This window comes from Salmo salar, chromosome 10 (assembly GCF_965601325.2).
Source record: "Salmo salar chromosome 10, fSalSal1, whole genome shotgun sequence".
NCBI lineage: Eukaryota > Metazoa > Chordata > Actinopteri > Salmoniformes > Salmonidae > Salmo > Salmo salar.
Window position 1 is genome coordinate 96,951,494 of NC_138300.1, and position 27,970 is coordinate 96,979,463.

The 27,970-nt window shown below is 43.2% G+C and overlaps 1 protein-coding gene across 2 annotated transcripts in view; it reads left to right on the forward strand.

The window, feature by feature from the left end:
• The first annotated feature begins 880 nt into the window (after positions 1-880).
• mapk8ip2 (mitogen-activated protein kinase 8 interacting protein 2) overlaps positions 881-27,970 on the forward strand; it is a 154,842-nt gene continuing 127,752 nt past the window's right edge. For both annotated transcript variants that reach the window (XM_082957267.1, XM_082957268.1), the window contains exon 1: positions 881-1,340. In XM_082957267.1, coding sequence (XP_082813393.1) covers positions 1,276-1,340 — 65 coding nt within the window. In that variant the 5' untranslated portion in view covers positions 881-1,275. The remainder of the gene's footprint in view (positions 1,341-27,970) is intronic.

Consider the following 27,970-nt stretch of genomic DNA (forward strand, 5'->3'; position numbering starts at 1 on the left):
AAAGTCACTTATTATTATGCTCATAACATATACCATATTAGACCATAATAATACTGATGTTGCATTTGTCTGCTTGATTAAGTCTCCTTGTAGCCTATTATCCAATGTTACAAACATATGCTCTCAGATCAGTATAAAGGGATGACCTTAGACAATTTATATGAGCCTAATTATTTGTAAATGTATGTATGTAGGAAGGAATGAAGTGTATAAAGGAAAACAGGGTGCTATTTTAAACGTTTTTTTAACAAGACCAGAGGAATAATCTGTTGAGGTGTTAGGGCACCCACACGTGGTGGATCTCCTTGAAGTGCTGGGTCATTTTGGTCCTTTCCCTAATCGGTAGATGCTTAGTTTGACCACATGGGGCGGAATACTATAATTATATTTCAGCACCCAAGCAACTGAACAGCTCCTCATGGCATTTATAGTGTCGATGAGACAAACAACCCAATCCCCATTGTCAATGGCGGTATCATTGAGCTAACATTTAGGTCTATTCCCTGCAATCACAGCTTTGACAAACTATAGTTTTCAGCAACAATTCATGGCAAAGCTTTCACAAACAAGTATTGTTGGCAGTTAAGACAATCCACATTTTAGTATTATTAAATAGTGATCCTGCCTGTCCTTTTATGTAATGGAGTCATGGTGCTCTATGGAACCCTTAGCAGGAGGTTAAATATCTTATCACATGCATAGGCTACCACCCACCCTCTCCAGTCGAGAATGAACGATACCTCCAATCACCTGACAGGACCATTTAATATGTTTTGTTGCTATAATCTGTGTTTGACCTTGAATGGAAAAGCATGTTTTCTGCTGTCTGTACCAACACCCCCTCCCCCTGCCTGCCCCTCCCTCTCTGCACCGCTGGCCCACCTCCGCTTCGTGTCACAGGCATCATCACAGCGGCAGACATTTGGCAAGGCAGGCAGCGGACTGCGGGTGTGTGGCTGGTCTGGCTGCATCGGGAAAAGATAGGGCTTTTTTGGTGTGATTACCGCAGTGTTGTTCTTTTTCTCTGCCATTTCCGGGCTGTAGAGTGAATAGCAGCTCAAGGCAAATGTGATGGTGATGCTGAGTACGCGTATCTGATTTGACTAGATCGAGGCCAGGGGGATCTGTAACAGCGTGGCGGTAGGATAGAGGGAGGGAGAGCGAAAGAAACTGGGCTGTCCGTGACTGTCCGTCTGTCGCGCGCTCCGTGGTTGTGAATGGACTGTGCTCCCTCTGTGATTCTCTGCAGTCACTTTGAGCCGTTTTTGGAGGAAGATGGCGGACAGGGCTGAGATGTTTTCCCTCTCCACCTTCCACTCCCTCACTCCTCCAGGCTGCAGGTAAGACAACAAACCCGCCGACGGAGCAATGAATGGCGACCATGCAGAGTGGGTATCTTCTCGATCGCTCAATACTGAGTGATGGAGGGCGGAGAGGATGGTGGTAGAACGTTAGTATTGTAATGAAACATTAAGGGAGTGCGACTGGAACCTTCAACCTTCTGGCCCATAGCCCTGCGCGCCATCGACTGTGCCACAAAAGCATGCTCAAGTGACAGAGTCGATATTCACACTTATAAACACAGGGTCGCTACAGTATGTGTAACAGTTATCAGTTCTGTTGATATTGCAGCATTATGTTATCACCCAGAAACGGAAAGCATGAGTATCGGAAGCTGATGATGCTGCTCTATGTCTATATAGGTCTAGGACTGCGCGCAGTGCGTATAGCTGATGCTGTGTTGATTTCGGCGTTGTCTTTGTCTCTCGCATGGTGTGAGTCGTATTAAAAATACCCTTCAGCTACACACAACACATAACTGCGTTTCAGAGCAAAGGAGAGAGAGGAGGAATGGTCACAAAGGACAAGTCATTGATTTGTGGCTGTCACGTCATTTGCCTTGCTGGCAGGCCGCATTCTCTCTCTCTGATTCAATTACCTCAGCGGTAGAGGGAGTGAGGCCCACGCCCTGTTGAGACAAGCATAGCTCGAAATGGGTGCTGAGCTGTTGCTGACACGTTATGTTTAATATCAGTAGCCACAAAATGCATATCCCCCTATTGTTAATTGGATTGGGTAGGTTGACACTTCACGTCTGTGCTCATGGTTTGGTGTAAATATAAGCGTAACTGTGTGTAGTACACTATGTGGATTGTCTGGCTGTCAGGCATCGCTAGATTTGACTCATTCTTAGAGATGATAGCTTGAGGCAGCAGCCGTCACCACTATCATGACCTGCTGTATCCTGTGCATGTGATAATAAAACTTGAAACGTTGAAATTGCTAGGCTGTTGCCAATGCTATAAGGTAAAAAACAGCTTATTGATCAAGTAAATAACATTTTTTTCTCTCTAATTGAACATAATATAACAAAATACAATAATGGCTGTGGACGATAATGGGGAGATAAATGTCACAGATTATGATAATATTCCTTGTCTTTGAATGATCAGATTTAGTTATGGATATGACTCTAATATTAGATATTATTTTAATGGATTAAATTTGCAGAATCATATGGTGCCTCTATAACAGGCACTGTATTCCCAAACAGGGGTATGCATGCCCCCAGGGATAAGCAATGCTGTGGGGGTTACACCAAATAAAAATGTGATTCGCATTAAAAAAAGAAATGTGTTTGTTAATAAAAAATCTTCACATTTTCAAGCAGTCCATTTATATTTTCCAATGGGGCTATACATTTGGGTGAGTTTTTCTCTCACCTGAGTAGCCTCGTTTCACTGCCCAAAATAAAATTAAACCATCTAGTGTTCAGCGAAATAACACCACAATGTCAAATACAGGTAGGCTAGTCAAATAATTAACATCCAATCACATTAACCGTTACTCTCTCGCGGGAATTCCACCAATGGTTCATATATAGCCAAACATAGCTGTTGCACATTCTGTTTGCTTGAAAATGGATAAATGGTTAAAAAAAAGTTAGGCTCGCATCCATAGAGACACACCAGCTCTACTGGTAGTACCAGCAGTACTACACCTGCACCTGTCGACGACACAAGTTGTTCTGCTTCCACAAGCACATCCAATGCTTGCATCAGTAATTCTACATTTGTTGTCAGCCCAGCTAGCATGGACATTGACAGTTGTGAATCTGATGCAGCCGAAGAGCTACTGCCCCCTTACCCGGGAAGGCACTGAACAACAGACAGGGACGTTGGACCATCGAAGAGGCGCAAATAGGATGAGAACTACATTGATTTGGGGTTCACTTATATTGGGAGTAGTGCCTTTCCTCAGCCACAGTGTGTTATATGTGCAAAACTCACAACTCGATGAAACCTTCACTCTTGCGCAGACATTTAGAAACAAAACATGCCAATTTGAAAAATAAGCCACAGCAGTTTTTTGAGTGAGAATTAAGACGACTTTCGAGTAGTAAGACATGTATGAAAGCAACAGATACCATTAATAAGAAGGGGCTAGAAGAGTCTTATGTGGTGAGCTACCGAGTGGCTAGGACAGGCAAGCCCCATACTATTGTGGAGGACATAATTCTTCCTGCTGCCACGGATATGGCTGGGACAATGCTGGGGGAAAAGGCCCAAAAAACTACACAGACAATGCCTTCATCAAACAACATTGTTTCATGACGCATCAGTGACATGGCAGGAGATGTTTTGAAACAATTACTGCTTCGCATACAAGCCAGTGAATTCTATGCGTTACAGCTGGATAAGTCAACAGATGTGGCAGGCCTGGCACAGCTCCTGGTATATGTCCGTTACGTTCATGCGGGGTCAATTAAGGAAGACATCCTCTTCTGCAAACCACTGGAAACCAGGACAACATGAGAGGATATTTTTTAAGTACTGGACAGCTTTGTGACATCAAATGGACTTTGGTGGTCAAGATGTGTTGGTGTTTTTACTGATGGCGCAAAAGCCATGACAGGGAGACACAGTGGAGTGGTAACACGCATGCAAGCAGTTGGTCCCGACGCCACTTGGGTACACTGCAGAATCCACCAAGAGGCTCTTGCTGCCAAGAAAATGCCTTACAGCTTGAAAGACGTTTTGGACACCACAGTGAAAATGGTTAACTTTGTTAAAGCAAGGCCCCTGAACTATTGTATATTTTCTGCACTATGCAATGATATGGGCAGCGACCATGTGATGCTTTTACAACATACAGAAGTGCACTGGTTATCAAGGGGAAAAGTATTGACACGTTTTTTTAAATTGAGAGACGAGCTTAAAGTTTTCTTTACTGACCATAATTTTCACTTGTCTGACCGCTTGCATGATGATGAGTTTCTCACGTTGTTTTTTCTCGCCTGAATGATCTGAATCTAGGATTACAGGGACTCTCCGCAACTATATTCAATGTGCCAGGCAAAATTGAGGCTATGATTAAGAAGTTGGAGCTCTTCTCTGTCTGCATTAACAAGGACAACACACAGGTGTATTGTATGATTTTTTGTATGCAAATGACCTCAAGCTTACGGACAATGTCAAATGTGATATAGCGAAGCACCTGAGTGAGCTGGATGCGCAATTACGCAGGTACTTTCCCTAAATGGAAGACACAAACAACTGGATTCATTAACGCTTTCATGCCCTGCCTCCAGCCCACTTACCGATATCTGAACAAGAGAGCCTCATCAAAATTGCAACAAGCAGTTCTGTGAAAATGTAATTTAATCAGAAGCCACTGCCAGATTTCTGAATAGGGCTTCGCTCAGAGTATCCTGCCTTGGGAAATCATGCTGTTAAGACACTGATGCCCTTTGCAACCACGTACCTATGTGAGAGTGAATTCTTGGCCCTCACTAGCATGAAAACTAAATACAGGCACAGACTGTGTGTGGAAAATGATTTAAGACTGAGACTCTCCAATACAACCCAACATTGCAGAGTTATGTGCATCCTTTCAAGCACACCCTTCTCATTAACCTGTGGTGAGTTATTCACAATTTTTGATGATCAAATAAGGTTTTATACTGTTAGGTTCTAATTCTCAGAGTAAAAAACTCTACGGACACTATGAAAGCTAAATCAAGTTTAATTCTTCCCAGAGGATCAATACAGCTGCATCAGACGAAGACATTTTCACACAAGCACTGATATTTAAACATTCCTCATAGGCTGAGTCTCCTCCTACACATCTGTACAAACATCGTTCTTTACTGCTAGGCAGGACACTTAGTGATACAGGCCATAAACCTTTATTTCTCCCTTAAGGTGACCTGACCTGATCTCGACCCCCGATCTCGACCTCCCTCCATCACTAATCCATGGCTCTCTCCGCTTATCAATGCCTGCCACATGTGATCGCTTCCCTGCACTCAACACACGGCTGTCATGGTGCCTGGTACCAGACTGTGTCTCTTCTACTCCCAGAGGATCCCTCCCATTGGATCCCTGATGGCTGTCAATAACATATCCTGACATAATGTAAACGTTATACATTACCCTCTTTCTCTCAGTGACATGAATATGTAAATTTCATATTCTCAGAACCCATCAGTAAGATGGCAAAGTAAAGAGCAAAATTATCGATTATTATTATATTATTATTTGTGCCCTGGTCCTATAAGAACTCTTTGTCACTTCCCATGAGCTGGGTTGTGACAAAAACTCACACTCATTGTTATGTTTAATAAATGTATCGTATGGTGTCTGTTTGGCAGGCTTACAATGGTGGCAAAAAACAACATTTGAGAGTGAGCTGATCCTGGTGCTAGAGGGGATACGCAGCTGGAGGTTGAATGTTTGAAGGGACTATAAACAGTTTGGGAACCACTGCTCTATAACATCCAGAAAGCCATACTGTAGCACATGCTGTATTACTGTAGCACATGCTGTATTACTGTAGCACATGCTGTATTACTGTAGCACATGTATTATTGTAGATCATGTGTTCCAACCTGAACTGAACTGGGATTTTTCATTCTTAAATAAGAAATGAGCGAGAGTGAGAGTGGGGTGAGAGGGAGAGTTCCTATGTTCCCTCAGCCATTGATCCTTCAGCTTTATGTTCCCACAGCCCAAGTCACTCAGCCCTATGTTCCCTCAACCTTTATTCCCTCAGCCATTGATCCCTCAGCCCTATGTTCCCACAGCCCAAGTCACTCAGCCCTATGTTCCCTCAACCTTTATTCCCTCAGCCATTGATCCCTCAGCCCTATGTTCCCTCAACCTTTATTCCCTCAGCTTTATGTTCCCTCAGCCCTATGTTCCCTCAGTACCCACTGAACCAATTTCAATAAAAACTGGGCAAATAATTTGTATTGTAATCAAATTTTGCCTTGTTTGGGGACGGAGATCATTAGACTAATACCTAGTGTGCTTTGCAAGTGTTCATTTTCGCATAACATTTTGGTCATTTAGCAGACACGTTTATCACCCCATAATGCCATCACACATCGGACACCAATGCAGTATATTTGGAGTGATATAGGGGCAACGAAATTGTGAGCTGCTATAAAAATGGTATAGAAAGGTATTTTGTATTTTAAAATAGTGTAACTTATTACAAAATACATTACATTGTAGTTCAGGCCAGTGAAATACAAATGATAATGTACTTAAAAGTAATTGAAATAATTATTTCAAAAACATGTAACTGAAATACTGCCCATCTCTGTTCCATGCAACAGTGGATCAACTCACCAATCAACATTTGTTCAACGTGTGCATTTCATTACCCACCCTCCGCCCCCTCGACCCCTGGGTTAGAAGATAGAACTGGGGGAAACATAGGGCTTTAAGCATCAGCTGTCATAGCAGCTTACCGATCACTGTACCTGTACATAGCCAATCTGTAAATAGCACACCCAACTACCTCATCCCGATATTGTTATTTATCTTTTTGCTCTTTTGCACCCACGTATCTCTACTTGCACATCATCATCTGCACATCTATCACTCCAGTGTTAATGCTAAATTGTCATTATTTAGCCTCTATGGCCTATTTATTGCCTTACCTCCCTAATCTTCTACATTTGCACACACTGTACATAGATTTTTCTATTGTGTTATTGACTGTACGTTTGTTTATGCGTAACTCTGTGTTGTTGTTTTTGTCGCACTGCTTTGCTTTATCTTGGCCAGGTCGCAGGTGTAAAAGAGAACTTGATCTCAACTGGCCTACCTGGTTAAATAAAGGTGAAATAAATCATAATAATAAAAGGGCTGAGGAAACATAGAATTGAGGGAACATAGTTTGAGGGAATATAAGGCCTTGGAAAATAGACATGGTCCCCCTTTGAAAGGTGTGCATTCTATGATGATTAGAATTTAGAAGCATACACAGGACTATTCTATGGTTCATTCTATGGCAGCTCCTCCTAAATGGAGTTCTGGAAACCTGAGTGGAGTTGCGCTCCTCTCAGAGAATTGATAGCTCAAGAATCCCCTCTCAGGGGGATTCAATCTCAGCTAGAATTCAATCTCATTACCAGAGAGATTGATCCTAGCTCCTAGCCCTTCCTTCCTTAACCTCCCAGGCTCTACTGCTCATTGGGACTAATGCTAACCAACCACTGGCTTATGTAAATAACATTGGGAACGACCTTGAGGTCCAGACAAGAAGATACAGACCAATCAGAGATACCGGACAGGGTCCCACGTCATGAGAGGAGGGTGGAAAATAAAAATATCAACACCATAAGCACAAATGACAACCACAACTGACTGAGAAAGGGGAACGGGAAACAGTAGAGGCCTCAGTAAATAGGATGTGGCAGGTGTGTGTGTGAAAGAAAGAGCTGCAAAGAGAGAGTGACAGAGAGAAAGAGAGAGAGATGGCAGTGCTGTTTCGGGACTAAATGATGGCCACAGGATTCTCTATCCCTTGTTCATTTCAAAACAGGAAATAATACTTTCACTCCAGATGGTGGCAGCTTGGTTGCAATTATTTTGCTATCACTGCTCGGTGAGGTCATTTAGAGTGTTTCTCTTCTTTTCTTTCTTTGCATGGTAAAAATGAAATTTTTGTGTTTTAGTGTTGCAGTTCATCCACTGGTCAATAACAACACTGTAGGGCTAACCAATAAGAACTGTTTGATCTGAACCAAAATCAGATACAAACAGTGTTATTGACTGCTATTCCCCATAACCTGACTATTGTGGATTACCGTACTTCGGAAGAGGCTGTGTGTGTGTGTGTGTGTGTGTGTGTGTGTGTGTGTGTGTGTGTGTGTGTGTGTGTGTGTGTGTGTGTGTGTGTGTGTGTGTGTGTGTGTGTGTGTGTGTGTGTGTGTTTATGAGCCCTGACTGAGTACTGTTGATTAGCATACTGCAGGAGAGGCCTGTTCTCCAGTATATGAGGATATGGTTAAGCACACACAATGTGCTAACTAAATCACTACGATAAACCGAGGGATCTTATGAGACAGCAGTCTTGAGTGTGTGTTTGTGTGTGTGTGTGCATGCGTGTTTATGTGAATGTATGTGAGCGAGAGAGAGTGTATGTGTGTGCTAGTGTTTTTGCTGTGAGTATATGCCATATACTTTAGATCTGATATGCACATGTTTGCATTTGTATACATGTGTGTTTGTGTAAGTGTATTGCATGTGTGTGTATGAGCTATCTGGTTTTCCAGTAATCCTGATTGGAAGGTCCTGGAATTAGGAGGGAATAAGCAGGATATTTGGGAATCCTCCCACTAGGATTTCTGGAAAACCGGGGAATTTAGGGAATGTTACCGGAATTTTGCAACCCTAGCCAGTGGTGTATTTGTGCAGTAGCCTACGGTCAGTAATCTATCTTACATAACCTCCAAATTGTTTTCCATGGGCACCATAAGCCCTGTGGGAGCTCTACTTCACACATACATGTGAGAAATATATCTCATTATATCTTGTCTATATTTCCCTTCATAGACTGATGATGCATCAAAATAGTGACAGCACAGCGTGCGAGGAGTTATCTTGATTTACTGACAATTTCATTTCCATATGGAATATAGGCCAATGACAGGCTGCTTTTAGCCTGATTTTGTGTAGAGAGAACATGGGACTACATACCCTAGGCAGTGCTTAATTTGTAAATCGGGAGGTCCCGGAACACATGGTGTATGCGAGGGGGGGTGGTTATCCGGGGCGGCTCTTAGGTACCGGGACACATTGAGAAAAATTGTGTCAAACACAACGTAGCAGCCAAGTAGCCTACTATCTATGGTGGTGAAAAGGACAGCACTGTCCAAGGTGCTGATTCATTCAAAGTATTTTAGACGTATGCACATACTTGAGTATAGCTGCAGGGCTCGTGCAAGTCCGAATTTCTTATAGCCTAGTTTTCGAGACATCAAGGTACAGCAACATTTTTAGATGACACTGGAGAACACCCACCATACTGTATCCACACATACTCAGCTGGGGGGTTACAAGACCCGAATTTCATATCATTTTCATGACATCAATGAAGCAGTAGAATAAATATCACAATATTGGAATATAACTTCAAATAAAATAAATCAATGTAGGTTACAGCAGAACAAACAAATATGAGAATATATATTCCTCCTGCATATGTGATAATATGAAGCACATATTCAGATTACAAACTTCTTCTGTGACGTGAAGGTTTTCAAAGCCTCCCACAATGACTCTCCATGTCAAGTCCATTTAACTCCTGAGAGTCAACTTCTTGCTCAAAGCCATGAGTGAGCGTGTGGCTGTAATGCCTCCTCAGGCTGTTCTGAAGACTCTGGCTGTAGGGTCAATTTATTTTTTCATTTTGCCTGTTAACCTGGGTGTCCTCTATAGCCATGTCTGCAACACTTGCTGCCACAAGATGCTCCTTGGTTCAGGCATGTTCAAAACCTTTTTTCTGAGGGCTCTTTGCTGTTGTTGTTTTACATCTGATACATAGGATGTTGATTTACTGTACATTCTACCTACTCTTTTGCTAGTTTAATCCCTCCAGTCGTTTCTAGACCAAAGCTCCCTACCTTTTTGCATGTTGTGCAGCCCAACTTTGAATTCTGCATTACTTTATTTATTTATTTATTTCACCTTTATTTAACCAGGTAGGCAAGTTGAGAACAAGTTCTCATTTACAATTGCGACCTGGCCAAGATAAAGCAAAGCAGTTCGACAACATACAAAAACACAGAGTTACACATGGAGTAAAAACAAACATACAGTCAATCATACAGTAGACAAAAATAAGACTATATACAATGTGAGCAAATGATGTGAGATAAGGGAGGTAAAGGCAAAAAAATGCCATGGTGGCAAAGTAAATAAAGTATAGCAAGAAAAACACTGGAATGGTAGATTTGTAGTTTGAAGAAAGTTCAGAGATAAAATATAAATAATATGGTGCAAAGGAGCAAAATAAATAAAATAAATAAATACAGTAGGGGAAGAGGTAGTAGTTTGGGCTAAATTATAGATGGGCTATGTACAGGTGCAGTGATCTGTGAGCTGCTCTGACAGCTGGTGCTTAAAGCTAGTGAGGGAGATAAGTGTTTCAGAGATTTCTGTAGTTCGTTCCAGTCATTGGCAGCAGAGAACTGGAAGGAGAGACGACCAAAGGAGGAGTTGGCTTTAGGGGTGACCAGAGAGATATACCTGCTGGAGCGCGTGCTACAGGTGGGTGCTGCTATGGTGACCAGTGAGCGGAGATAAGGGGGGACTTTACCTAGCAGGGTCTTGTAGATGACCTGGAGCCAATGTGTTTGGCGACGATTATGAAGCGAAGGCCAGCCAACGAGAGCGTACAGGTCGCAGTGGTGGGTAGTAAATGGGGCTTTGGTGACAAAACGGATGGCACTGTGATAGACTGCATCCAGCTTGTTGAGTAGGGTATTGGAAGCTATTTTGTAAATGACATCGCCGAAGTCGAGGATTGGTAGGATGGTCAGTTTTACGAGGGTATGTTTGGCAGCATGAGTGAAGGATGCTTTGTTACGAAATAGGAAGCCAATTCGAGATTTCACTTTGGATTGGAGATGATTGATGTGAGTCTGGAAGGAGAGTTTACAGTCTAACCAGACACCTAGGTATTTGTAGTTGTCCACAAATTCTAAGTTAGAACCGTCCAGAGAAGTGATGCTGGACAGGCGGGCAGGTGCAGGCAGCGATCGGTTGAAGAGCATGCATTTAGTTTTACTTGTGTTTAGGAGCAGTTGGAGACCACGGAAGGAGAGTTGAATGGCATTGAAGCTCGTCTGGAGGGTTGTTAACACAGTGTCCAAAGAAGGGCCAGAAGTGTACAGAATGGTGTCGTCTGCGTAGAGGTGGATCAGAGATTCACCAGCAGCAAGAGCGACATCATTTATGTATACAGAGAAAAGAGTTGGCCCAAGAATTGAACCCTGTGGTACCCCCATAGAGACTGCCAGAGGTCCAGACAGTAGGCCCTCCGATTTGACACACTGAACTCTGTCAGAGAAGTAGTTGGTGAACCAGGCGACGCAATCGTTTGAGAAACCAAGGCTACTGAGTCTGCCGATGAGGATGTGGTGATTAACAGAGTCAAAAGCTTTGGCCAGGTCAATGAATACGCACAGTATTGTTTCTTATCGATGGCGGTTACGATGTCGTTTAGGACCTTGAGCGTGGCTGAGGTGCACCCATGACCAGCTCTGAAACCAGATTGCATAGCGGAGAGGGTGCGGTGGGATTCGAAATGGTCGGTAATCTGTTTGTTGACTTGGCTTTCGAAGACCTTAGAAAGGCAGGGTAGGATGGATATAGGTCTGTAGCAATTTGGGTCAAGAGTGTCACCTCCTTTGAAGAGCTGCTTTCCAATCTATGGGAATCTCAGACGACACGAAAGAGAGGTTGAACAGGCTAGTAATAGGGGTTGCAATAATTTCGGCAGATAATTTTAGAAAGAAAGGGTCCAGATTGTCAAGCCCAGCTGATTTGTAGGGGTCCAGATTTTGCAGCTCTTTCAGAACATCAGCTGAATGGATTTGGGAGAAGGAGAAATGGGGGAGGCTTGGGCGAGTAGCTGTGGGGGGTGCAGTGCTGTTGAATGCAGTAGGGGTAGTTAGGTGGAAAGCATGGCCAGCCGTAGAAAAATGCTTATTGAAATTCTCAATTATAGTGGGCTTATCGGTGGTGACAGAGTTTCCTATCCTCAGTGCAGTGGGCAGTTGGGAGGAGGTGTTCTTATTCTCCATGGACTTTACAGTGTCCCAGAACTTTTTAGAGTTGGAGTTGCACGAAGCGAATTTCTGTTTGAAAAAGCTAGCCTTGGCGTTTCTAACTGCCTGTGTGTATTGGTTTCTAACTTCCGTAAAAAGTTGCATATCGCGGGGGCATTACAAGCCAGGGGGTTATACATTTGCTTGTTCTTGAACTGCAAATTGCACCTGCTCCGAGCACTTCATCAGTGGATGCACTGCCCTCCTCCCCCCCAGCTCACCGTCTCCCTCTCCCCTCCCTCTCCCCTCCCTCTCCCCTCCCTCTCCCACTGAGTCTCCCACTGAGTCTGACTTGCTAGTAGGACTACTAGCTAGTGGAAGTGCCATCTAATAGTTTTATACCTTTTATTTAACCTTTATTTAAACTAGGCAAGTCAGTTAAGAACAAATTCTTATTTTACAATTACAGCCTACACCGGCCAAACCCTCCCCTAACCCGCCAATTGTGCGCCGCCCTATGGGACTCCCGATCACGGCCGGTTGTGATACAGCCCAGGATCGAACCAGGGTCTGTAGTGACGCCTCTAGCACTGAGATGCAGTGCCTTCGATCGCTGCGCTACTCGGGAGCTCGTGGTGATGCTGAACAGGCGGGATTAGCATCGCCATCAGGAACAGTTTGCCCCTCACTCCTCTCCTCCGGCACTGACAGTTCTCTGACTCATTCTGAGTTAGATTCACCATCTTTCTCTGGATTTTTGGAGTCAAGCTCGATTGCCTTTTCTCATCAATTTTCTTATTTGGCTTTTCCACGATTCAAATTCAGTAGGGAGACGACTAGACTAGGCTACGTGACGTGATTACGTAGGGACATCTTCACTAGCTGACCACCACTACCAAGACCTGTGTCAAGATCAGTTACTTACCCCACTGGCCCTCCCATAATCTTTATGTACAAATAAGAGAGTAGGTCTGGAATCAGAGTGGCAGGATAGGATGATAACATAGAAGGATCAACGCGCTTTTACATGATGGTCTTTCTGGGGATCAGGAGAAATAACAAGGAGGCAAATTGATTTAATGCTGATCGCTTTTATTACAATGTCTACAGTGCGAACAGTGAAATAATGAATAAATCATGCCGCGAGAGGTACCGGATCGGGGCCAATAGGTGCCGGAACAAACAAAGTCAAATCTGAGAGGTGCCGTATCCTGTGATATAAACCATAAACCACCAGAGGAAATGTTTCCACAAATGTGAGTACTGAATAGTGTACCTAAATACATATGAACACCTTCAAATGTTGCAGTCTGTCACGCCCTGACCTTAGAGATCCTTTTTATTCTCTTTTATTCTCTATTCTATTTGGTTAGGTCAGGGTGTGACTAGGCTGGGCAATCTATGTTTTCTATTTCTTTGTTGGCCGGGTATGGTTCCCAGTCAGAGGCAGCTGTCTATCGTTGTCTCTGATTGGGGATCATATTTAGGCAGCTTTTTCCCACCTGTAGTTTGTGGGATCTTGTTTTGGTACTGTGCTGTTTAGCCCTACTAAACATTACGTTTCGTTTGTATTATTTTTTTTTCGGTGTTCATTTAACAAAGTAAGATGTACGCCTACCACGCTGCACCTTGGTCCAATCCTTCCAACAACGATCGTTACACAGTCTCCCTCCCTCCCTCCCTCCCTCCCTTTCTCTATCTAATTTGTATCTCTGTTTGGATGTGTGTACAGTATGATCTTTATATGCCGAGACTCTGGTTCTCTCCTTTTGTGGTTTCTATTCTCTATGATCGGAGTGTGATTGAGGATTGCTAACCCCTTTCCTCTTTGGGTGGCTATTTCAATATGATCTCTTTTTTACATTCTGCCCCTTTGAAGCCAGCTGGATACAGGGATGGGGGGGAAGAGTGGAGCAGAGGGAGGGTAGGTGGGGAGGCATTCTCCAGAGCAGGATACTGCCACAGAGTATAAGAGGCTTAAATAAAAACAATAAATAAAAACAACAGAGTCTCTCTCTCTGCCCCCTCCCCATCTCTTAATTTTTCTTTCTTTCTCTCTCACTCTCACCCCATATTGCATTAAAGAATGACCATAACAATGATGGTAAATGAAATGACATGTTTTTTTTTTGTGTTCTTTTTTTTTTTTACTTTCCCATTTCCAAATGGGTCATTTTTGCGTAATCCTTCATGATTCGGTTGCATCAGTAAGATAGTAATCCTTTTTTTTTATGGTTTATTTCTCTGCGCTTTTGCGTAAGCCTCGGAATTATATCAGAATGGGTTCTTATTGAAAAGTTCTCCTACAAATGAATTCATTTTAATATGAAGTCCAATGTTATTATCAGACTCAGCCATGGATATCGACATGCCATAAGCACAAAGATGGTCCCCACTCACATTAATGAAATCATGTGTTTTCATTTTTCTATGTTTCCTGAGGTAGTAGATGTCCTCCAGACCAGAAACTGTGTTTGTGCGGGTGCATGGACATGTCTCTCTGTGTGCCTGATTGAGAGAGATGGAGATAAAGCACACATGGGCAGATTGCTTGGTATCTCAGTCACATGGTCACATACCCCACATAAAACATACTCTTTAGATTCCACCAGACAGCAACCCTGACAGTTGAACATTGGCATTGAGTTGAGCAGTGAACACAGAATGGAGACAAACCACAGATGAGAACATGGAGGCGAAGGAACGGCTCTGGGCCTGGTTTCCCAAAAGCACCTTAAGGCGAAGTTCATAATTAGAACCTTCGTAGGAGCATCGTTAAATCTCAGCTCTGTTTCCCAAAACCATCGTTATTAACGTTGCACTTGAAACATAGAATCACATGGTTTATCTGTCTCTATGTGACTGCCGATAACTTCAGAACGAAGTTGACAACAAATACTTCCAATGTCTTTGCAATTGATACAAACAAGTGACGTATAAAAATATGCTTCAAATGAAAACCGAGATGACTGCGTTAAAATATGAACAGTAGGTTATAGGCCTATTTCAATCATATTGAAGTACATTTCATGTTCAATCAATTGAGTTCTATTTTGCTATTTGTAGGCAACTGTCTGTAATTTGTCTCAACATATTTCATGATGTGTAGCTAAACATGTGTGTGATGATGTTCCAAATTGGTGATTTAGTGCATTTTTATTGGGTAAGCATTATAATAAGCTGCCTCAATATTTGCGGCCGTAGGTAGTAATATCTCTCTAGGAGCTGATCCGTCGTCAGTATTGAGAAATAATTATAATATTAAGGTCAGATTTGAATGGAGAAAGCTGATCTGAGAACAGCGCTCCCTTTCTTTCAGTATTGACACTATGCCACAACAACGCACTTAGCAACTGTTCTCCCTAAGCGGTGTTTTGGGAAACGCATGTTACATCTTCAGCCGTTGTAGGAAAGATGCATTGTTAAAACACTCGTAAGCCTAAGTTCCATCGCTATCGGGAAACCAGGCCCTGGTCTGCTTTGCTCTGCTCTGATATGATCACAAATGACAGAAGGAGAATGGAAGAACAAGTCTGTGGTTCAAGGACTGGTCATCAGTCTGAGAGAGGGACAGAGAGAAAGTGAGAGGGAGGAAGAGAGAGGAGGAGAGAGTGAGAGGATGGGAGAGAGAGAAGGAGAGTATCGATACTGATATCATAGTACAGCACTGGCTATAGACCAGCAACAGGGCAGAGACAGAGACAGGGACCTGTCTACTTTAACTAGACTACAAGCCAAATCACATCTGATACAATACACATACACAACAGAAGAGACGTAGGATAGAATGGCAGTGTGGTTTAATATGGAAGACACATATTCATGGGTTCCCCTTTATCCTCAGTGTCAGATCCGGGTTGTAAAAGACTGGGTTGTGACATGGTTTTGGTCTCTTGTCTCCATGCCCTAATAAGGCCACCGCTTCCTCTCTAACCTCATGATTTATGCAGGATCACGTGCAGAGGAAGGGACCAGTCACTGCTACACTGGCTATGGAGAGGAGGGGGACACATTATGGCGTCATACACATTGCAACACTGCTTAAGCAGCGAGGGGGCATGCTGTATTATGTAGTGATACATTTTGTCCAGTCAATGCCACTGGGCTCTTCTCAATATTCTAAACAGACTTCCTCCCCTCATTTCCTTGTGACATGGTCAGGGTGAGTTTGAGGTTGAGGGAGAGAACTAGAAAGTGAATGAGAAAGACAGAAGTAAAAGCAATTGAGCGAGAGAAGGCTATTGGTCTTGTGCTTGCATATTACCCCCAGTAACTATGCAGCTTTTGGTGTGACACACATTCCTCAGTGCTTGCAGGTGGCAGGAAATGGAGACACATTTAACTGTGACACACATTGCAGGGCTGCAGGAGAGACACAGCACTTAGCAGATGAGACAGACAGACAGACAGACAGACAGACAGACAGACAGACAGACAGACAGACAGACAGACAGACAGACAGACAGACAGACAGACAGACAGACAGACAGACAGACAGACAGACAGATTAAATGGAGTCTGTAGACAGACACAGCAGTACACTAAACTCCTGAACCTGACAAAGCACAATACCAAAATAATCATATAGTGAGGCAGTCAAAATGGCTGGTTTAAATATGGATATTAGCCAGTGGCGAACCGTCATTCAGGCTCTGCCCCACCTGTTTTGAGCCCCACATTTTAAGCAAAAAAAAAAGTAAAAATAAATTATATATTCAGTATACTGTATATATCATTTTTGGGTGGGGGGGGTTGCCTGTTTTGCATGTTATTTTTGCATTAATATGTGTCACGTATCAGTTTACAAACAATGTAAAAAAATAATTCAGTTAATAAAGCTGCATAGATAGGTCTCATTTTTGTTTTCTTGAGTAAGGCAGCTCCAAAATACAGGTGTTTCGGCCTAGCTCAGGGCTTTCTGTGGTTGTTGGGCGAGCCAGCAGAAAATAGGACCATTGCACCTTGATTGCCTCAGTGTTCTGTCACTCATGGGGACAGTACGTCATCGCCAAGTTTAAGTTCTTAGTACGGGTAGGCATCCACAATTTCAGCCCTTTGGGTCCTGCCATAGAGTTATATTACAAGTGCCCTTCCAAGAAGGCTCAAGGTCATTGGCCACAGATAAAATTACATCAAATTACATTATATGTACAGTAGCTTTGATTGGACTGATCATGTCAGTATCTAACTTTCAAATGTATATATATGCAGGCCTTAACCACTACCCTGAGAGCACTTGATTCAGTGTATCATGCAGCCCTCAGGTTCATTACCAATCAAAAACGTCTAACACATTATGATCTCTACAGCGCTGTCGGCTGGTCGTCATTGACCTTGCATAGGCTTAAACACTGGTATACACTGATTTATAAGGCCATATTGGGTAAAATGCCATTTTATCTCTGTTCTTTTTTAGTCAGGTCGGTAAATATATATCAATTACGGTCCCATTTTCATTTGCTTCTAACAGTACCAAAATTTAGAACAGGTCATGGTAGAAATAGTTTTAGTTACTTAGCTCCGTGGTCTTGGAATTCTCTCCTGAACATTTAAAAATGTTATGATCTAGTTTCGTTGGTGGAGTTTAAACACTTGATCGATGTATATATCATAGAAGAGTGTAATTGTCTTTAGGACAACTGTTTTTAGTCAAGAATTTTGTGTTTGTAACGTAAAATGTTTTTGTTGTACTGTATGTGTGTTTATAGTTGTGTTTAATGTTGTGTTAGTGTATGTAATTGTTGTACTGTCTGTGTGTTTATAGTTGTGTTTAATGTTGTGTTAGTGTATGTAAGTTGTTTTGTCTGAAACGTTGTTCCCCCTGCTGCTATTGGACCACGTCTCTCGTGGAAAAGAGATGTTATCTCAATGAGAAAAACCTGGATAAATAAAGGTAAAAAATATATATAAAAAATAAAAAAGTCTTAGCTAGCAGTCATCATCATGAATCAAGTCGACAATCTACTGGCAAATCCTTTTTAATCCTTGTCATATGAAGAGAAATAATGAAGAGACATTTTTTGATAAAACGTATCGGTGCTCTTCGGCCATTGGATATATACCGGTAAAGATTACACAACAAGTTGGAAATTCAACAATGAGTCGTTTGGAAGGAATCAGTGGCTAACTGCAAGCATTGCAAAGCAACCACTAATGTTAGCCTGCTATTCAACGGAGTGGCTGAGTACCCACCATAAATCCAGAGAATGCCAGACTTTGATGACAAAGTTTGATGACAAAATTTGCCCACAAAGGATCGCCGTGCCACCTCACAAGGTGAGTCTAAAAATGTCTTGTATGCTGCTGCATAAATTATGTAATATGCAAGGGAGATATGTATACTGTAGCTAAGAAAGTAATACTAAGTGTATGTTTTGTAGTAAACTGTTAGTAGCCCTTGTGCCTCACCCTAATAATTTGGTCTATTTTCACCAACGCTGTATTGTAAACACATCGTTCGAGGTCGGTGTTTGCAGAATTTTTTTTGTACAGCTTTGACAGTGCTACTGATAGTAGTGGTGGCGCTTGGTTTGCACGTACAAATTCAGAACACACAACATTCTATAATAGAGCTGTGTTATTTGACGTGTCAAATTAAAAGCTTATTTAACACGTCAAATAGTGTTATATGACGTGTATCTTTCTTGACACGCAAAGACCCAAACGGCGTTTAATGGGCCTCACTCTAATAATTTGGTCTATTTTTCACCTCTTAATTTCTCCTACTGTTCTAACTTGGTGGTGCACATGTAGCCTATAACCTGTTTTAGAGAAATGTAATCATCAAATATTGTAAGAACTTTCATTGTCTTTTTATATGCCCCCTTTATTTAACTTACGGTTCTGACTTGTTGAACAGGGAGAACACTGTAAGAACGGCACATGTTCTGAATTCTGTCACTGTACATTTCAAAAGTGCTGAACAAATAGTTCTATTGACTACATCCATCCTAGCTCGCTCATTAATGTCTTAATCGAAATTACGGATTGCCTCTTATCCACTTGTTGTCCCCTTATGCCATAGTTTGTACATCTCAATTGTCAGTAGAAACCACATTTGTTTAAGCAAGTCAGCCATATCAGCTATGTTTTTTTAAATGCAGTAAATGAGGCTGAATGAATTGTTTAGCTGCCAGACAAGGCTCTGCTGATAGCCAGGTGTAGCAGTGGTAAGGTGTTGGGACTGCTGTTGGGACTCTGCTGTTGGGACAGCTTTATGTAGGCCCTAACAGTTTGTGGGCACCGTTTGTCACCGTTATAGTAAAATTAATGTATTGTTTAGTGTTGTATTGTGTAGTGGCTTGGCTGGCATGCATCCCACATTTTTTGGGGTTTGCCCCACCAAGATTTACATGCTAAAATTGTCACTCATATTAGCGTAGGGGTTGTGAGCTATGTGTAAACATTGCTGCTATTTATGGTTCTCTTCCTCAGTTTTCTGTCTGGATGTGCTGTCACATGTGTAATAGTATTCATTGATTAACTGATCAAGTGCCCTCAAGGACCTGGGTGTATTCTTTTGGGTTCTGAACGTTGCAGATAGAAATGTAATGTATAGAGCTGAGGTGAATCCCTATTTCTATTCTGAAATATTCAATTCATTCATTCACATTCTTCTTCTCTTTACCGTGCTGTAATTGGCTCAGTTCTGTGCATCACAGGACCCGCCCACCGTAGTCAGGGCCACTCCCTGGAGTTACTGCAGCTGGAGGTGTATGTGAGTCACTCCCCCACACCCACACACACATGCGCACAACACACACACACACACACACACACACACACACACACACACACACACACACACACACACACACACACACACACACACACACACACACACACACACACACACACATACACACACACTTCCCCATCTGCCCCTCTCCCATACCACAGCTGATGATGGGTCTCGTCCCCCCAGAAACCTGAAAGATTCGTTTAGCCTCATCCTCCTTTTCCCATCTGGCTCTCCCTCCTTACTCATTTCTCTTCCCCTCCCTTTCTCCATTTCCAATCAGCCAATAATGTGTCTTCATTCCCCCTGGCGTGTTGACAGCTGCCATGGCGACACGTATGGAGAGCCAGCTGTAGTGATTTTCCATCATGACGCTCAGACACAGACACAAAGACACACACACGCACATCCTGCTTCTGTTGATCTGGTATAATTGGTATTGCTCTGTTGGAGAAAAACAGGTCTCCTGGAAATTCATTGGAGGAGGAGAAGGAGAGAGAAGAGGGGGGAGTAGGGGAGGAGGGTAGAGGAGGAGGAAAGAGGGGAGAGGGTGAAGGAAGAAAGGTGGAGGAACTGATGTGTGACATCTCCCTCCTCCTCTGAGGTATTAACTTATTTTGAATCATCAATCATGATTTCAATAGTCCAATGTTGCTTCCTCTCCTTATCTTTATGCCTTTACCTGTTCTAATGTACGATCATCCACCAAAGGTTTTTCTTTCCATAACCTTCCCAGGTTTCTCTATATTTCTAGACTTGGACTTGTTGTGTAAAGGGCCAGGATGGCCCAAACCATGCCAGGATGGCCCAAAGATATTTATGATGTTTTGGATCTTCCTAAATTGAAGGTCCTTTGGGGGAAGGATTTATGCATAACTTTTGAAATCTGTATCCAAAAGAATGATTGAAAAATTGCAAATTAGAGATGGAATCCGCATTAGGGTAAACAGCACCTTTGTTATTGTTTTGTTTTGTGGATGAAACGGAGGTAAGCTGCATCGAGCAGTGTGGTAAAAATCAATTGCAGTTTTATTTATTTTTTATTTCACCTTTATTTAACCAGGTAGGCTAGTTGAGAACAAGTTCTCATTTACAACTGCGACCTGGCCAAGATAAAGCAAAGCAGTGCGACACAAACAACAACAACATAGTTACACATGGAATCAACAAACATACAGTCAATAATACAATAGAAAAAGTATATGTACAGTGTGTGCAAATGAGGTAGGATAAAGGAGGTAAGGCAATAAATAGGCCATAGTGGCAAAATAATTACAATATAGCAATTAAACACTGGAGTGATAGATGTGCAGAAGATGAGTGTGCAAGTAGAGATACTGGGGTGCAAAGGAGCAAAATAAATAAAATAAATAACAGTATGGGGATGAGGTAGTTGGATGAGCTATTTACAGATGGACTATGTACAGGTGCAGTGATCTGTGAGCTGCTCTGACAGCTGGTGCTTAAAGTTAGTGAGGGAGATATGAGTCTCCAGCTTCAGTGATTCTTTTCAGTTCGTTCCAATCATTGGCAGCAGAGAACTGGAAGGAAAGGCGGCCAAAGAGGAATTGGGTTTGGGGGTGACCAGTGAAATATACCTGCTGGAGCGCGTGCTACGGGTGGGTGCTGCTATGGCGACCAGTGAGCTGAGATAAGGCGCGGCTTTACCTAGCAAAGACTTATAGATTACCTGGAGCCAGTGAGTTTGGCGACGAATATGAAGCGAGGGCCAGCCAACGCGAGCATACTGGTTGCAGTGGAGGGTAGTGTATGAGGCTTTGGTGACAGAACGGATGGCACTGTGATAGACTGCATCCAATTTGCTGAGTAGAGTGTTGGAGGCTATTTTGTAAATGACATCGCCAAAGTCAAGGATCAGTAGGATAGTCAGTTTAACGAGGGTATGTTTGGCAGCATGAGTGAAGGATGCTTTGTTGCGAAATAGGAAGCCGATTCTAGATTGAATTTTGGATTGGAGATGCTTAATGTAAGTCTAGAAGGAGAGTTTATAGTCTAACCAGACACCTAGGTATTTGTAGTTGTCCACATATTCTAAGTCAGAACCGTCCAGAGTAGTGATGCTGGACAGGCGGGCAGGTGTGGGCAGCGATCGGTTGAAGAGCATGCATTTAGTTTTACTTGCATTTAAGAGCAGTTGGAGGCCACGGAAGGGGAGTTGTATGGCATTGAAGCTTGTCTGGAGGTTAGTTAACACAGTGTCCAAAGAAAGGCCAGAGTTATACAGAATGGTGTCGTCTGCGTAGAGGTGGATCAGAGAATCACCAGCTGCAAGAGCGACATCATTGATGTATACAGAGATAGGAGTCGGCCCGAGAACTGAACCCTGTGGCACCCCCATGGAGACTGCCAGAGGTCCGGACAACAGGCCCTCCGATTTGACACACTGAACTCTGTCTGAGAAGTAGTTGGTGAACCAGGCGAGGCAGTCATTTGAGAAACCAAGGCTGTTGAGTCTGCCGATAAGAATGTGGTGATTGACAGAGTCGAAAGCCTTGGCCAGGTCGATGAATACAGCTGTACAGTACTGTCTCTTATTGATGGCGTTTATGATATCATTTAGGACTTTGAGCATGGCTGAGGTGCACCCATGACCAGCTCGGAAACCAGATTGCATAGTGGAGAAGATACGGTGGGATTCGAAATGGTTGGTGATCTATTTGTTAACTTGGCTTTCGAAGACCTTAGAAAGGCAGGGTAGGATAGATATAGGTCTGTAACAGTTTGGGTCAAGAGTGTCTCCCCCTTTGAAGAGGGGATGACCACGGCAAGTTGGTTAGGATGATATCTATGAGGGTGCCCATGTTTATGGATTTGGGTTTGTACCTGGTACGTTCATTGATATTTTGTGTGAGATTGAGGGCATCAAGCTTAGATTGTAGGATGGCCAGGGTGTTAAGCATGTCCTAGTTTAGGTCACCTAACAGCACGAGCTCTGAAGATAGATGGGGGGCAATCAATTCACATATGGTGTCCAGGGCACAGCTGGGGACAGAAGGTGGTCTATAGCAAGCGGCAACGGTGAGACTCCTTTCTGGAAAGGTGGATTTTTATAAGTAGAAGCTCAAATTGTTTGGGCACAGACCTGGATAGTAAGACAGAACTCTACAGGCTATCTCTGCAGTAGATTGCAACTCCGCCCCCATTGGCAGTTCTATCTTGTCGGAAAATGTTATAGTTAGGGATGGAAATTTCAGGGTTTTTGGTGGTGTTCCTAAACCAGGATTCAGACATGGCTAGGACATCCGGATTGGCAGAGTGTGCTAAGGCAGTGAATAAAACGAACTTTGGGAGGAGGCTTCTAATGTTAACATGCATGAAACCAAGGCTTTTACTGTTACAGAAGTCAACAAATGAGAGTGCCTGGGGAATGGGAGTGAAGTGAAGCTAGGCACTGCAGGGCCTGGATTAACCTGTACATCACCAGAGGAACAGAGGAGGAGTAGGATAAGGGTACGGCTAAAGGCTATAAGAACTGGTTGTCTAGTACATTCGGAACAGAGAGTAAAAGGAGCAGGTTCCTGGGCACGGTAGAATAGATTCAAGGCATAATGTACAGACAAAGGTATGGTAGGTTGTGAATACAGTGGAGGTAAGCATATGCATTGAGTGACGATGAGAGAGATATTGTCTCTAGAAACATAATTTAAAGCAGGTGTGGTTACCGCATGTGTGGGAGGTGGAACTAAAGGGTTAACTAAGGCGTAATTAGCTGGACTAGAGGCTCTACAGTGAAATAAGGCAATAATGACTAACCAAAACAGCGATGGACAAGGCATATTGACATTAGGGAGAGGCATGCGTAGCCGAGTGATCATAGGGGTCCAGTGAGTGGCTCAGCGGACCGGAGACACGCCGATTCAGCAAGCTAGCAGAAGGGCCTTAGAGGGATGTCGCGAAGGAAGAAGTCTGTTGTAGCCCCCTCATGCTGTTACGTCATCAGTCCAGTCGTCATGGATCAGCAGGGCTCCGTGTGGTAAAAGGGTCCAGGCCAATTGGCAAAATAGGTATAGTGGCCAAAGAATTTGTCCGATGGGCCTCTTAAGCTAACAGTCCGATATGCTTTAGACAGCTAGCGGGCCGTGGGTAGCAGGCTAGTAGATGGGAATTCAGGGGACGTCGCGACGGAGGAGCCAGATTGAAAAAAAACCTATACATGCCCGTCTGAAGTTTGCCAATGAACATCTGAATGATTCAGAGGACAACTGGGTGAAAGTGTTGTGGTCAGATGAGACCAAAATGGAGCTCTTTGGCATCAACTCAACTCGCCGTGTTTGGAGGAGGAGGAATGCTGCCTATGACCCCAAGAATACCATCCCCACCGTCAAACATGGAGGTGGAAACATTATGCTTTGGGGGTGTTTTTCTGCTAAGGGGACAGGATAACTTCACCGCATCAAAGGGACAATGGACGGGGCCATGTACCGTAAAATCTTGGGTGAGAACCTCCTTCCCTCAGCCAGGGCATTGAAAATGGGTCGTGGATGGGTATTCCAGCATGACAATGACCCAAAACACACAGCCAAGGAGTGTCTCAAGAAGAAGCACATTAAGGTCCTGGAGTGGCCTAGCCAGTCTCCAGACCTTAATCCCATAGAAAATATGTGGAGGGAGCTGAAGGTTCGAGTTGCCAAACGTCAGCCTCGAAACCTTAATGACTTGGAGAAGATCTGCAAAGAGGAGTGGGACAAAATCCCTCCTGAGATGTGTGCAAACCTGGTGGCCAACTACAAGAAACGTCTGACCTCTGTGATTGCCAACAAGGCTTTTGCCACCAAGTACTAAGTCATGTTTTGCAGAGGGGTCAAATACTTATTTCCCTCATTAAAATGCAAATCAATTTATAACATTTTTGACATGCGTGTCTCAGGATTTTTTTGTTGTTATTCTGTATCTCACTGTTCAAATAAACCTACCATTAAAATGATAGACTGATCATTTCTTTGTCAGTGGGCAAACGTACAAAATCAGCAGGGGATCAAATACTTTTTTCCCTCACTGAATGATATGAGTAATGTAAGATATGTAAACATTATTAAAGTGGCATTATTTAGAGTGCATTGTATAAAGTGACTAGTGATCCATTTATTAAAGTGTCCAGTGATTGGGTCTCAATGTAGGCAGCAGCCTCTTTGAGTTAGTGATTGCATCTACTTCCGGCGCCAACAGAGATGGCCGCCTCGCTTCGCGTTCCTTGGAAACTATGCAGTATTTCGTTTTTTTATGTGTTATTTCTTACATTGTTACCCCAGGAAATCTTAGGTTTTATTACATACAGTCAGGAGGAACTATTGGATATAAGAGCAACGTCAACTCACCAACATTACAACCCGGAATACGACTTTCCCGAGGCGGATCCTCTGTTTGGTCCACCACCCAGGACAATAGATCGGATCCCAGCTGGCTACCCAAAACTACGGCGCCGCAGAGGGGCCGTAGACTTCTGGTCAGGCTCCATAGACGGGCACATCGCGCACCGCTCCCGAGCCTACTACTCGCCAACAAGGTAGACGAAATCCGAGCAAGGGTTGCCTTCCAGAGAGACATCAGCGATTGTAACGTTCTTTGTTTCACGGAAACATGGCTCACTCGGGATACGTCATCAGAGTCGGTACAGCCACCTGGCTTCTTCACGCATCGCGCCGACAGAAACAAACATCTCTCTGGTAAGAAGAAGGGCGGGGGTGTATGCCTTATGATTAACGAGACGTGGTGTGATCACAACAACATACAGGAACTTGAGTCCTTTTGTTCACCTGACCTAGAATTCCTTACAATCAAATGCCGACCGCATAATCTACCAAGAGAATTCTCTTCGATCATAATCACAGTCGTGTATGTCCCCCCCCAAGCAGACACATCGACAGCCCTGAAAGATCTTCATTTGACTCTATGTAAACTGGAAACCACATATCCTGAGGCTGCATTTATTGTAGCTGGGGATTTTAACCTCTATGTGCTAGGTGGGACTTACTCAACAGCCAGTGTAATCCCGTGGCGCGATATTCAAATACCTTAGAAATGCTATTACTTCAATTTCTCAAACATATGACTATTTTACACCATTTTAAAGACAAGACTCTCGTTAATCTAACCACACTGTCCGATTTCAAAAAGGCTTTACAACTAAAGCAAAACAGTAGATTATGTCAGCAGAGTACCCAGCCAGAAATAATCAGACACCCATTTTTCAAGCTAGCATATAATGTCACATAAACCCAAACCACAGCTAAATGCAGCACTAACCTTTGATGATCTTCATCAGATGACAATCCTAGGACATTATGTTATACAATACATGCATGTTTTGTTCAATCAAGTTCATATTTATATCAAAAACCAGCTTTTTACATTAGCATGTGACTAGCATGTGACTAGCATTCCCACTGAACACTTCCGGTGAATTTACTAAATTACTCACGATAAACATTCACAAAAAAAATAACAATTATTTTAAGAATTATAGATACAGAACTCCTTTATGCACTCGCTATGTCCGATTTTAAAATAGCTTTTTGGTGAAAGCACATTTTGCAATATTCTGGGTAGATAGCCCAGCCATCACAGGCTAGCTATTTTGACACCCACCAAGTGTGGTACTCACCAAACTCCGATTTACTATTAGAAAAGTTTGATTACCTTTGCTGTCTTCATCAGAATGCACTCCTAGGACTTCTACTTCAATAACAAATGTTGGTTTGGTTCAAAATAATCCATAGTTATATCCAAATAGCGGCGTTTTGTTCGTGCGTTCAAGACACTATCCGATGGGTAAAGAAGGGTGACGCGCCCGACGCGTTTCGTGACAAAAAATGTCAAAATATTCCATTACCGTACTTCGAAGCATGTCAACCGCTGTTTAAAATAAATTTTTATGCTATTTTTGTCGTAAAAAAGCGATAATATTCCGACCGGGAGTCGTTGTTTTCGTTCAAAGAGAGAGAAAGTAAACATGGTGTCGGCTCGTGCACGCGCCTCCAGTCTCATTGTCCTCAGATCGACCACTTACAAAATGCGCTAATGTTTTTCAGCCAGGGCCTGCTAAGCCACCATTCATCTTTCTGGCGCCTTCTGAGAGCCTATGGGAGCGTTAGAAAATGTCACGTCATGCCAGAGATCCCCTGTTTTGGTTAGAGATGATCAAGAAGGCCATGAAATGGTCAGAGAGAGCGCTTCCTGTTTGGAATCTTCTCAGGTTTTGGCCTGCCAAATGAGTTCTGTCATACTCACAGACACCATTCAAACAGTTTTAGAAACTTTAGGGTGTTTTCTATCCAAATCAAACAATTATATGCATATTCTAGTTACTGGGCAGGAGTAGTAACCAGATTAAATCGGGTACGTTTTTTATCCGGCCGTGCAAATACTGCCCCCTATCGACCAACAGGTTTTAACAAGGCTAATCTGAAATCAAGGCTCCCTAAGTTTTATCAGCATATCGAATGCAAAACTGAAAGCACGAACCACTGCTTTTAATCAGGGCAAGGTGACCGGAAACATGACCGAATACAAACAGTGTAGCTACTCCCTCCGCAAGGCAATCAAACAAGCTAAGCGTCAGTATAGAGACAAAGTAGAGTCGCAATTCAACGGCTCAGACACGAGAGGTATGTGGCAGAGTCTACAGTCAATCACGGACTACAAAAGGAAAACCAGCCCCGTCGCGGACCAGGATGTCTTGCTCCCAGACAAATGAAACAACTTTTTTGCCCGCTTTGGGGACAATACATTGCCACCTACATGGCCCGCTACCAAAACCTGCGGGCTGTCCTTCACTGCAGCCAACGTGAGTAAAACATTTAAACGTGTTAACCCTCGCAAAGCTGCCGGCCCAGACGGCATCCCCAGCCGCGTCCTCAGAGCATGCGCAGACCAGCTGCCTCGTGTATTTACAGACATATTCAATCACCCTTATCCCAGTCTGCTGTTCCCACATGCTTCAAGAGGGCGACCATTGTTCCTGTTCCCAAGAAAGCGAAGGTAACTGAGCTAAATGACTATCGCCCCGTAGCACTCACTTCCGTTGTCATGAAGTGCTTTGAGAGACTAGTCAAGGACCATATCACCTCCACCCTACCTGACACCCTAGACCCACTCCAATTTTCTTACCGCCCCAATAGGTCCACAGACGACGCAATCGCAATCAT